The sequence below is a fragment of the Diadema setosum genome, chromosome 21 (assembly GCF_964275005.1).
Source record: "Diadema setosum chromosome 21, eeDiaSeto1, whole genome shotgun sequence".
Lineage (NCBI taxonomy): Eukaryota > Metazoa > Echinodermata > Echinoidea > Diadematoida > Diadematidae > Diadema > Diadema setosum.
The window spans coordinates 3,801,813-3,815,281 of NC_092705.1; the positions used below are offsets into that span (position 1 = coordinate 3,801,813).

A 13,469-nucleotide genomic window follows, 5' to 3' on the forward strand; every position below is an offset into this window, starting at 1 on the left:
ATCTCACACGCACGTAAACAAAGCACACACGAACAAAACAAAGCTTAAACCAATTGCATGCAAAGTTACCAAAAGTTTATTGCAGGTGACGTCACATACGCCATTAAGCATAAAATCGATAATTTAAATAGAATACAGATACAATAATCGTGAAACAAGAGTGTACAGTTCATGCATAGCGAAGGAATACAGACAAGATAATGTCGGGGCAAATAAAAGTACTACAAGCCACAGTAATTACACCTTGCTTGTTCGTCAGCTCGACAAGTACTGATCCGAGTGTCATAATTTCGTAATTTGATTACTGATAATTAATTGTGCCAGGGACTTTAAACAGTGTGTACAATGAAATGAGTTTTATGTGTCAGTCAACACTCAAAACACACGCAGGGTTTATGTTCTTGATACTTATCTATCAGATCAATTTCTAAGTACAGTCTCTTCTCGAGAAACTTTCTTCTACTTAAAATAACTTACCCTGTTCGAATTTGAAACAAAGAACCAGTGGGACGAGAACAACCTACCAGTAAACTGTAAACTGAAATCGCTACATTTTGGGAAATTTTAAAATCAGCCGCTCCTCTTTAACGTGACAAGGAAAAACGCACTTACTGTTGAGGATTATGTGCTTATCGCTTTTGCATATTTCTTTATTCCTGTTTTGTTTTTGAGAACCTTTGGTAAGTATAAAATAGATATGTCTTTATAGTCAAAATCGAAATAAAAAACAAATGAGATAAAATCAAAGAAAATGATTTGTTGACAGATAACTCCATGTTTAACAACAAATATCAGAATAATCCGCAAATTTGGTCATAATATGAAGCGTTCTCTCTGGATTGAATTTGAAAGCAGCCAATAGCGGTCAGAACCGTTAATCTTTGCCTAATCAGCAATAGATATGCTGCTCAATTTTAATGGCACACCAGAAAAAAAAAAAGAGAGGTTGCTGAAAGGAGTGAAGTTCACGCAATCATCATTTGAAAGAGAATCATATTCAGTAGGAATAAGTGTTTCCTTGACCGTATATAGCTCATCTGAATTACGGCAAAGTGGGTAAATATTTTACACTTGCAATGCCATTGATTTTGGATAGGACGTTTTCATCAAAGCTGATAAGATACCATTTTCCAGATCATCTCTACTAATGACATCATTCATCTACACGTGAAAAATCTGTGGTCTGTCATCGTAGGTGATCACTGAGGGCGCTATGCAATTCTCTTTGAGTGACAGAACCATTCCTCGCACTGAAAAAGGCTGAATTTAATAGAAAGATGTTATAAATCTCATAAAGTTTAGAAGGGCGGTGATTGCGTCAAAATCTTAAAATAGGAAAGTTTATTGAGTTGATAAAGCACATTAATGATGACAATTGATGTAAACACACTTTGATTATATAAAAGGATAATTTTCTTCCCATATAAATGTAGAGCCACAACATCGAGTGAAATTAAGGATGCTTCAATTCGGGCACTTTACTCGATAAGGCATACAATTGATCAAGATCGGCTGATATAAAATTTTAATATAAAGACCATTATACAAACTAACAAAATATATCGTTTTGGTTCCCTGATGTCCAATGACGTGAGGACACTTTTATAGCAAGACATACAAATATTCAGAATATTTAGATTCTATCGAATGAAATATCTACATGTCTGTACAATACCATCTTAGCAAACAACAAAATAACAGTCATAATATTAAATCGACCTAATCCAATCTACACATTGCACTAGGATATACCGTTACTTTTTTTGAAAGAAATACATAGTATATGAAAGTAACACATTATTTACATTGTGCGAATTTTGAGCACTGAACGTTGCAATTTGGGGCTGGCACTGGCATTTTTTTTTATACGGGACGACAAACTCATAACAAGGGTTACAAAAAGTTACTGATAATAATCTCAAAAGCAGAGAATACTAAAAAAAATAATAAACGTCCTCTAGATTTGAGCTTGACCACAAAAGCCAATAATTCTGTTTTAACGCAGACTTGATTTACCTCAATTTGCTTTCGCGAGCTTTAGTTCTTTCCGTGTACAATTTTGTACATAAAAATTTATTGAATTCTTAGGCTTAGGTCAGAAATATGTAACTCTTGTTTATGCAGGACATGAATGATTTAAAATATATTTTTCATCAATAATAATAATAATAATAATAATAATAATAATAATAATAATAATGATAATAATAATAATAATAATAATAATAATAATAATAATAATAATAATGTATATGTAATGAGGACATTACTTACTATGTTAAGTAGCATATACCTGAACCAGCGAATTTGTATCGGAGCAAGCACAAACATAATGTTTGTTTTTTTTTATAATTCTTTTGTACGAGAAAGACAACATTCAACCGACAATGATTTACAGCAAAGAAAAAAAAAAATAAACAACAAGTAAAGCTAAATAAACCGAGGACAGTTTCACAATGATTACAACAAACTAATCAAACTAAAGTAAAATAAACCGTGCTTTCTATAAAGGTATATAGACAAAATGTACACTCGGAAAAGGCACACGGAAAGAAAGAAAAATAAATAAAATGATGATATGCATATATGCGATGTGTGACGTGACAGTATGCACATACATGCAGCGAAGTCGAAGCAGCTAAGGTAACCCAAAGCATCAGCTTTGGTCTGTAAGGATCTTTTTTTTTTTTTCTTTTTTATTGCTCTTGATTAGATTTGTGTGAACAAATCCTGTGAGACAGTTCAGGCAAGAAATATTTGATTGGGACACTAAAGAATTCTTTGTACCAACCCCAAGATGCAAGAAATCCTAACATTTCAACAAGTCTGTGACTTGACATGGGTCAAAGTGTTTTTTGGTCATTTCTAGTGGACAACTGATCTCATTGATCCCATTCCAGAGGCATGCATCTCGACTGGACATTGCAGGCCCAACACATGCGGGGGAAACGTGCACAAAGCTGCGAGTGCGGTCTGTATTTCTTTTTTACGAGGCAGTCGCAGGAGGGGGTGTCGGGGTAGTACCTGTGGCATTGCTCCCTCTATCGGGGAAAATCGGGGCAGGGATTTGCACCGTGCTCGCGCTGGTGTTTTCGTTGTCTGGGTACCACATGGGAATGACCACGGTGCTGTCGTGGTGGTAGTTTGGGCCACCTGTTAGGGAGCAAGAGATAGAGAAGAAGAGCGGGGGCGGGCTGCCATGAAGTATTTAGCAAAGCCAGATAGGTAAAGGAACACGAGCGACTAAAGAATACTGACAGAAATCGCCGGACACAGCTGATATTTGACCAATCACGTGATCACAAACCGCATATCACCTGTGAAATAGTTGGGGGAGGTAGGCCTACGTGTATGCAGTTTATAATGCGAAGATGTTTGCATGTGTGTGCGAGTCTGTGTGTGTATGTGTGTACATGTTGTGCACATGCGTGTGTACTTGTGTGTGTGCATTTGTGTGTCTGTATATTTGTGTTTGTGAATGTCCAAAAGAATAGCAAAATGATATAATATACAGTTGCGAATGGTGCATAATATAATGTGCATGTGTCTGCGTGTGTACATATGGAATGTAATGACAGTGTTTAAGGAGTGTGGGTCGAAGTAGGGAGGTGGACGAAATAACGTTTCCATCTTCCTTGTCAAACGAAGTGTGTGCCTGGGACTGCAGTGTGTACATATCAGTGTATAGTCTCTTCTTAGGAATCCGTACTTTTGTATCATGATGAATAATAAGTGTCGATGAATTTTGTAATTATCACTATGCTGTGAAAACAAAAATGGCATTAAACACAACCAGCTTTACCGATATCACAAGCTTCTGCATTGGCTGAACTCGTACATGATGGAAAGAGAGAAAAGACAAGAAAGCACACGCCAAACTGATGAAGAAATTCATGACGAGAGAAGATAAAAAACAAAAATAAATATAGAAGCTGCGAATGAATACAAATTCTCGCTTCTGATGATAATGCACATGTAAGCATATAAAAATATATAAGCATGTAATATACATAAGTCAAATAGAAGGCAGCAGAGTGTTTTTATTATCATAGTAATTCTAAAAGCTACTTCAGGTTCCAAGAAGCAACTGGCAATAAGAACAGGAGGGCAAATGATGGCAAGATAAGGCGGCGTATGATGCGTTGAAGACATAAACTGCGTAGCTTTGTTTGCTGGTTTGTACTTCATTTTTCTCTGTACAAATACAGAGTTAAATCGCAAAACATCAAAAAACAAAAGAGGAATTCCAGTCCAGTTATAAGTTAGTCTGATAAGAAAGAGAAAAATCTTACGAGTACAACCGCGAAAATTTCATCAGAATCGGATTTAAATTGGTAAAATTGTGAGGTTTCGCTAATTTCTGCAGAACAGCTCTCGTACAATTGGTATGAATATGCAAATGAGGGAGCTGAAGATGTCATCACCGTACGATTTTCCATTGATCGTGTAAAAAATAAGGGAGAAAATTCGATGGTTTTTTTATACTTTTTTTTAATCTTTTTTAATTAAAGTGTAAAACATGATGCTACTCCTGGTTGAATAGCTTCCGGATAATTATCAGTTAGATATATCACGACTTGAGATTAGGAGTTGAATTGCGTTCGAATGAAACACCGGAAATGTCAAAGCATTTGCACAAAATATACGGAAATTAGGAAGGGGTGACTTCATCACTTCACTACTTGCATTTTCATATCGACGGTTCAAAAACTGTTTCCTGAAAATTTGCAAAACTTCAAAATGGTATAACTTCCTTTTTTTAATCCGATTTTAATTGAATTTTCATGCTTTGCTGAGAAAATTGTCCTCTTTTTCAGACTAACTTTTCATGGGAATGGAAATCCCCTTTCAGCGCAATTTTTAGGCATTTCAAAGTAGGTCCAGAATGAGATAGAGCCAAATAAAAGTTTTTACAGTGATACCTCACCTGTTAAATAATAAAGGATATCCTTGTATTATGATTAAAAACATTCCACATAAGCTTACCATTTCCTTGTTTTTTAGCAGCTTTAACGCAAATGTCCAAGATCAACAAGAGTGAAGTTAACTGGTTTTGAGATAAAACTCCTCAGATATCTTTGGCATATTTTTATTATTCAATATCTCCAGTTATGACACGAATAGAATGTATCGCAGCTACCATCTTGCACATCAATGTGTCCTATAAAAACAAATGAAATTGATTAAGTAGAATACATCACATGATACAGAGCAAATAAAAGCATTTAACGTACAGTGGATGAAGCGCTTACCATTGGCCACTTTGTTTGTCGGAGTTTGCGGCGGAGACTTGGATTTGTCCGTCTTTTCGGGCGTGCTGGCTGTCGACGTGGGGCGCCCTCTACCAATGATTTCGTCAATGCTGGCGCCATCGTTTTTCTCCAGAAAGTAAGTTAGCATTGTGCCTTTGCCCTTGACAACGATTTCCCCCCTCTCGCTGTAGCTGAAGGCGTAACCCTGGAGACAGCTGAAGTTCAAAGGAGCAGGTAAGAGATCGAAGTGGTTGCGTCAGATGAATGAATAATAATCACGATGCTTGTTATTCCAAATAACACGCCTCTTTTTTTGTTGTTGTTGTTTTTTTTCTTACCCTTTGAGTGCTTTGATTGCAGAAAACCCCATAGCGTTGTACACACACTCCCTATAAGAAGGGTTAAATGAGTGAGCCATTTCAAGATTTCTTTCATATTATTCGCGGATGATTCCAATCTTTTTTATTCCCACCCTGACCCTAATACTTTAATTAGTACAGTGAATTATGAATTGAAGAATGTCTCACAATGGATATATGCAAATAAATTGTCACTGAATATTGAGAAGACATGTTTTTCAGTAATTCTTTAGATAGATTACCAGGTAATGTTATATTTGACACTAATTCCCTAGAAGAGGTTTCGTCTATTAAATTCTTAGGTGTTTGTGTTGATAATAAGTTATCATGGAAGTGTCACATAAACAATATTTGTAATGTAATTGCACGTAACATAGGCATAATGAATAGATTGAATTATTATCTTCCTTCTTCGGCTTTGATTACGCTTTATTCAAGTTTGGTATTGCCGTACTTGAATTACGGAATTCTTGCTTGGGGGAATACATATTCGACATTGCTAGATAAACTTTTTCTTCTGCAAAAGATGGCGCTCAGAATTGTTTTTAACCTTCATATCCGAGCACATACTGACAAGCTGTTTCTTGAGCACAAAATTTTGAAAATAAGAGTTGTATTTGTTTCAACTTGGTCAATTTATGTTTAATTACAACTGCAACCATCTACCCAAAATATTTTATTCTTTATTTCACTGTAACAGCCACGTACATAATTATCCCACGAGACAATCTAAAGAATTTCATCTTCCTTTAGTGATAACTGTACGCACTCAAAATAAATATGTTTATACCGGACCCAGATTTTGGAATAGCTTAGATAATGATCTAAAAGAATCTGTGAAGTTAATTACATTTAAGTATAAACTCAAAAAATATTTGTTTTCTAAATATACCAGTTAATTCTGTTCAATGAAAAAACCCGTCATGTTTCACTTTTCCTTGAGATTTTGTAGTGTGTCCACAGACCTTTTCCATCCCTCTCCTTTTCCCTCTCCTTTTCCTTCTCTATTCTTCCCTGCTCCTTTTTCCTCGTTCTTCGTTGTCCAGTATCTGTCTGAGTGCATTTCCTCAAGTTCTGTTATTTCTGTGTTTTGTGTTATTGTTCTTGTTGTCGTCGTTGTGTTTGTTTGTTTTTTTTGTGGCCGATTACATATCTTCCTTTCCGTTCAATTTTCCTGGCATACCTGGCCCCATAGTGTCTGTGCCACAAATGTGATATGTTACATAGTTTATACGTTTGCATTCTAAAATCCTAGTAAGTATTGTTCATTAATAGTATCAGCATCATATATCAATGAGTAAAATGTACAATAGTATATAGAAGAATTTAAAATGAATATGTTTTACTGGTATAACAAATTGGTGCTGTCGTTGTTTTGTTCCAGTGTTCCACGTCTTACAAGCTTGGCTTTTTTAGTGGAGCACTGTTTTCCATCATTGTGATTATTTACTATTTTTGTTGCCATGGCAAAGTGCATTGTTTCTTTTTTACATCATTCGTGTATATTCTTTATATTGTATTTTTTTAATCCTTTATCAGACGAGTGTAAGAGAAATGAAAAAAAAAATTGTAGCACTTTGGATTATGTCAACTTTTTCTTTTCTTTTCTTTTTGATGATGGAAATATATAAACTATTGAATTGAATTGAATTGAATATAAGATAGAAAATAATTTTTTTCTTCTTCTTCTTGTGGTGTTTTTCATACCAAACATAATATTTTTTCCAAACTTTTTAGCCCTCCATGGACTACTTCATTTTCTCCAAGTCAACATAATACAAACTCAAAACATTCAACCATAATCTCCTTTTTTCGTAACATTTCTCTCGTATTAAAACAAAACATAACATGATTGAATTCAGCAAATGAAGAAAATGATTAGTAAAATACATTCGTGAAGTTTAAAGAAATTTGGACAAGTTGTTCAAAAGTGAAATTAAAAAAAGCAACACCAAAAACAATAAACGGTTATGCCCATGTGCCGTTATCGCTGTATGGAAATGCTCCAACAACCGTAAGTCATTATAGTGTAGCAATATAAAGAAAAAAATAACCTTGATATGTGAAGGCTGTACATGCTCTCTAAAAATAACAGAAATATAAACAACATTAACATTTGTGGACTTTGCACTCCAGTAACATCACACAATGCTGTGTATAGTCTTTCTGTCCAGCGATGAATGCACATGGACTCAATCAAAACATGAAAAATCCATAACCTTTGAACGACTTCAAGTGTTTCTGCATTCACAGAATTCACATACACACTAGAGTAAAATCCCTTGAGAATTTCTTGGAGTCCATTATGGTTATGGCGGGAATTCCCCGGGCAGCACCGGCTAGCTCACCTGTAGGCACTCGAGCTGAGGTGAATTTTCCCGGGGAGTCCGTGGCTCTCCATTCGGGACGCAGTGTTCACCGTATCGCCGAAGAGGCAGTACCGCGGCATCTTTTCTCCAACCACGCCCGCTACGACGGGACCGGAGTGAATTCCCACTCGGATCTGGATGGAGGATGGAAAGAATGGGCGTGGCTCTATTAGGGGAAATCCCTTTATCCCTCTTGGGACTAACACCTCAAAGTCTCATAGACATTGCATACAAACAGGTCGCCGATGGTAATGGCAAATTCATGTACAAATTCTCAATCTGACATCAATTTGCATAGATCGGTAAATCTGTAATTTTCACAAGCATTTATCTGATTTTTTTTTTCCTTTAACGGCCTCTGCGACGCTATTAAGCTAAAAATTGTGTTCTGCACATGTCTGATGCAGGCGTCTTCATTGTTCAACATTAGATACAGCGTCGTCTAAGCGTTCGCGTCGCAGATCTAGAGCTCGCTATTATCATGGGGGATTGTCTGGCATGACTTTCCAGACCTGCTTCCGACACAACCTTCAAAGCAACGTTACGGTATGATAGCTCTTCTGATCTGCCATTACATTGTGACATGAATGTTTTGGGGTTTTTTTTTATGTTTCTCACAGGAGGATTATTATCAGCCTGATTTTTTTTTTCAGGACTCTAATGCACTCTTAGAGCATTACGATAATTCTATCCTTAGGTGGTTTTTTAATGATTTGTGCATAACAGAAATCCGCTGCCTGTGAGAAGAACAAAAATAATAATAATCATACAATGATGAAGAATTATCATAACTTTAGGAAAATTACATTTTATGTTTGCTTCTAGCGTGCTGGACGATGAAGTGTCGTGAGTTACCTTTGCATCGTACAAAAACATCGATCAGGTTGGGGAAAATAAGTGAGACTGTATATAAGGTTTAATCTACCCCCATCAGAGGACCAGAAACTTACCCCGATTGGTTCCCTGGTAACAGGTGACATGACCTCTTTGGAAATCAACATCATCCCGAGGGCCTGGTTGGCGATTCGCACGGCGTGCGAGGCCACGGGTACGGGGAGGCCCCCGACGACCATATACGCATCTCCGATTGTCTCCACCTGGGGGAGGGGAAACACAACACAGTCAATCACTCCTACGTAAAAGTATATTCTATGATTATACTGTCGGAAAAAAAAAAAACCAAACTTCAAAACACAACACAAAATTACGACCAGCGTCGAATTCTGCAATAGGGTCAAGGGAAAGGACGTGGCATCGTCGGAAGTTGCAATAAATTGCATTATAGCACAAGGACAATTAACAATCCACCCAGAAACCCTGTTGTTGCCGTGGTACAATGTAATTAAAACAATATTTCTAACCGACGATGGCATACCTTTGTTTCAGGTAGAAAAACAGAAAATGGTGCACCGAATTTTAGTCAAGAATGAGAAAAAAACAATCATTGTCAGTAACCAACAAACTACGTCAATCAAATTTACTCCACTTTGATATGATATTCGTGTTGGCCGTAATCTGTGACATAAATAATAGTAATAACAACGATTACAACAAAACAAACAAACATGCGTAACATGAGATATAAATGCTGTTGACTCCCTTTCCGTTGAACGTGGATGAATGAGAGAATACATAGTCATAATTAACGTAAACATCAATAAGTTGTCAAGTACTATTTTTTTACAGTAATGCTGAGTTTTGGATATATCTTTTTTTTTACAGTAATGCTGAGTTTTGGATATATCTTATAGTGTCTGAAGCCATTAATCCCCCCCCCCCCCCCCCTTCCCCCTTTCTCCCCCGGTCTTCCCACGGATACTGTATTTTGACTTTTTTTCTTTCAGCAAAATGAAGAAAGACAATCATTCTTTTTTTTTTAAGAACAATAAAATTACCAGTAATAATCCATCATCATTAATTGCCATCATTTCTGTCCATCGTTACTGTTAGTAATTCTTTATTATCATCATCAAACGAGTGATGATATCTAATGCTACGTTTAATGTTCCGAAGAAGCCCGTACGTAAAGCAGTCTATCCGAAACGAGCTGGAAATGAGCAGAGAAAAAGAGTAAAAGAAATTCCCCTCCCCAAAACCTCCCCCCCCCCAAAAAAAAAAAAAGAAAAAAAAAAAGAGAGAGAGAGAGAGAGAGGGAGAGAGGAAGGAAGAAAGAGATAGATAGAAAGATAGTCAGAGAAGGAGAAAGTGAGAGGAAGAGGGGAAAACTATTAACATTTTCAATTTGCCTTACAAATGACAGCGGGTGACATTTTTACGGTATACAACATAAATCTCGTAACAGCACATTACAGTCAACTGACATTTTGGAAAAGACAGATGCGTAGCATCGATCTTCCTGAATGATTTAGCCATTATACAGCATGGGATACCATCGTCGGTATGGATGGAGCAATAAATTTCTTGTCAATTACGAAAATATGTCTCGAAATGTACTCTGTCATAGCCCCCTGAACTTGACATTCGTATTTAACGGTTTGACGCATTGAGGGCGCACTCGCGACGAGCTTCCGTGCTTTCCAATTATCATTTTACCCTTACCTCTAATCGAGTTAAGCAGCGAGTGCGTGCGTCGCTAGGGAACAGTTTGCGCTCTTTTCATAATCGTAATTGCCCTCCCCCCAATCAGTTTAAAAATTCATTTTAACCTCCGCTGCACATCACTCTCTACTGGAAATGGTGCGGCTGTCAGACTAAGGATTTGATCTCCATGTGCGTCAATTATAACTAAATAATCGAGTGGCCTTAATTGGAAGTGGGCTGAAAGAATAGGGTCAGACTGTATAGAGACAACACACACACAGACACACACATACACACATGCACACACATGCTACTCCTAAATTAGCCTGCTAAAGACCAGCCTTTCTGCAGCGGGAGGCCGCTTGAAAAGGCCACTTATTAATCGGTGAAGCGTAGCCCCCCAACATTTAAGTGCACCCACTCGAAAGGATTTCCAAATACAAATATTTTACTTGGACTGGATGAATGACACCTTACAGCTACCTGTGAAAAAAAAAAAAAAAATCACATCCAACATACACACGCATAGCTACAAGTGTACACTGTATAGGTACTTATGATTTCAGATCAACTAAGACATAATTGCAACTGACTGACAAATTGCCCTACAGGCACACAGGCTACGTCGCTGTAAATAAGCACTGAACTGACCAGTGTTTTAGTAGTAGCCATGGTGAAAGAAATCATGGGCGTACATACACTAGATGACGCCTGTCCAGAGATCAGGAGGTTCGAATCCTGTTCGAGTACGTACGCCCATGATTTCTTTTATCATGGTTACTTCTTAAACACTGATCAATTCAGTGCTTATTTACGTCGATGTAGGGCAATTTGTCAATCAGTTGCAATGAAAACATCTCGACGGAAAAATTTCATGAAATTGAACGACTAAGATATAATTCTGAATATGCAGTGAGCCCTCTGTTTAACAGAAACTATGTGATATCTAAATTTCCGTCAACTCATGTGACACATATCAATCGAGTTGGACTTTGCTGGTTGATAGGCCCGAATTTTCCATTGAAGCCAGCAATCTTGATCTCATCATGTTACAGATTTCACAAGGCGATGGGTTCAATGACATGTGCTCCTGAGATAATTACTCCCATGAAAGACCTGCATGCTGAGCCAAACATACATTCTACCCACAGACATAACCGTAACCCAAATCCTAATCCCAGCATCAAACTAAACCTATATTACCCTATCATAACCCCAACCCTAATCCTAAGTCCTTGGAGAAAAATAAGACCAGAGCAATATTAATTGCCGCAGAAGCAAAAATAATGCCGTGTCACTGTCCCGACGACACATTTGGGACGTAAAGTGGTCCGGAACTGTTGCGAAAAACTGGACTACATGAGATTGATTAGGAATAGCTGTCTCGCACATGCGTACAACGACATATTTGCGTCATAAGCGCGTCGTAGGATTCTACGCGTTGTGAATCGATAGCTCGCTAAACACCCATGGAGTGTCGATATAACTGGAAGTCGGATAGAGTAATGTGAACACCACAATACGTACCTTGTACACGTCATGCACGGTTGTCAGTTTATCGAACCGCGTGTAGAGGGCGTTTAACATGTTGACGATGTCAATAGGACGGCATTTGGAACAAATATTAGTGAAAGACACGATATCGCTGAACAGAATTGTGACCATCTCAAATTCTCCTGTTTGGACAAAACGATGCAGAGAAAGAGAGGGGGTCGGTTGGAAGATACTATATTAGATATGACAAATGAAAGCATCACATTACACACTACTGGTGGTATTTTGTTTTGTTTTAAAATGATTTCGTCGCTATGAGGAAAATAGTTATTTCTCCCGAGGTGGAACCGCAGGACGCATCGATAATTCATCTCAATAATGTTGTGCTTTGTCCAGTCGACGGTTTTATGAGCTTTGTTGACATAGCGATAACGCGTCATGGCTCTGCATGTCCAATGAAAGGAATAAAACTGTTGACACACACTGGAAAAACAGAACGAAACATAAAACAAATAACAATTTTGATGCTCTATACCTATCATTCATGACCAACTGTCTTAACTTAATCACTTCTCTCTGTTGGGTAGAAAAAAAAAATCATCATTACAACCATGATTTGGCTAACATCCTGAAAACTAAGAATTACAAGCATAGTAATTCGGATAACTGTAAATGTTAGAAAAATCGTTATTATGTGACTAGTCTGAAATCAACCACAGCTGAAGTAACCATTTTTATCACTTATCATCATCTTCTGGCATCATTTCTTTCATCACATAAGTTATTATTCTCATTACTATTTTCCTCTTCTTCTGAGAAAAACAAGGCAAGTGAGAATATTCTGGTCAAGACTGACCCGGGGATTAGAGTCTACTCTGGAGAAGGCTGATGCGAAAGCTGCTACCCCGAGGACATAATCAGAGGAAGAAGATACATATATAAAATCCGGGAAAATAGCGGGTAAAATAGGGCAGCGAGGGAGACTGGTAAACACCTTGATTTCCAAGACATCAAATACCTCAAAGGGTTGAGTTTCTCAGCAGTCTCCGATCGAACGGCTGACTTTAAAAAAAAACAGGCAAGATTGGCGTGATCTCTTTTGTGTCACACCAGCAGCGTAAGTGTGCTTTGACAGAGGTGAATCGATTATTTCTTGCAATGCATGAGCAAATATTCCTTTTCCGTTGATTTTGTAGGCTTTTCCATCAATATCAAGCTCTGCCAATGATCTGAGATTGTTTTGTTTGAGTTTCTTTTTTTTTCTCGTCCCTCGCACGCACACAATTAATCAGTGTGCAACTAGCTGCTTTGCTCAAAGTCACTGTGTCCCTTTTGCAACCCTGAAAAATCAATAATTAAACTAGAAATGTCGCTACAGCGACTGGTGATACCCCCGCCAAACAACATTTCATAAGCTTTTGTCAAAACAACATTTGATAAGCTTTGGTCAAAAA

General features: G+C 37.4%; 1 protein-coding gene across 1 annotated transcript in view; it reads right to left on the bottom strand.

Annotated features, from left to right (window-relative positions):
* Positions 1 to 13,469, bottom strand: part of LOC140244815 (guanylate cyclase soluble subunit beta-2-like) — a 41,788-nt gene that overhangs the window by 2,283 nt on the left and 26,036 nt on the right. Inside the window, exons 11-15 of the mRNA XM_072324429.1 lie at positions 12,049 to 12,197; positions 8,931 to 9,077; positions 7,960 to 8,114; positions 5,253 to 5,467; positions 3,025 to 3,153 (exon numbers count right to left, since the gene is read on the bottom strand). Coding sequence (XP_072180530.1) covers positions 3,025 to 3,153; positions 5,253 to 5,467; positions 7,960 to 8,114; positions 8,931 to 9,077; positions 12,049 to 12,197 — 795 coding nt within the window. The remainder of the gene's footprint in view (positions 1 to 3,024; positions 3,154 to 5,252; positions 5,468 to 7,959; positions 8,115 to 8,930; positions 9,078 to 12,048; positions 12,198 to 13,469) is intronic.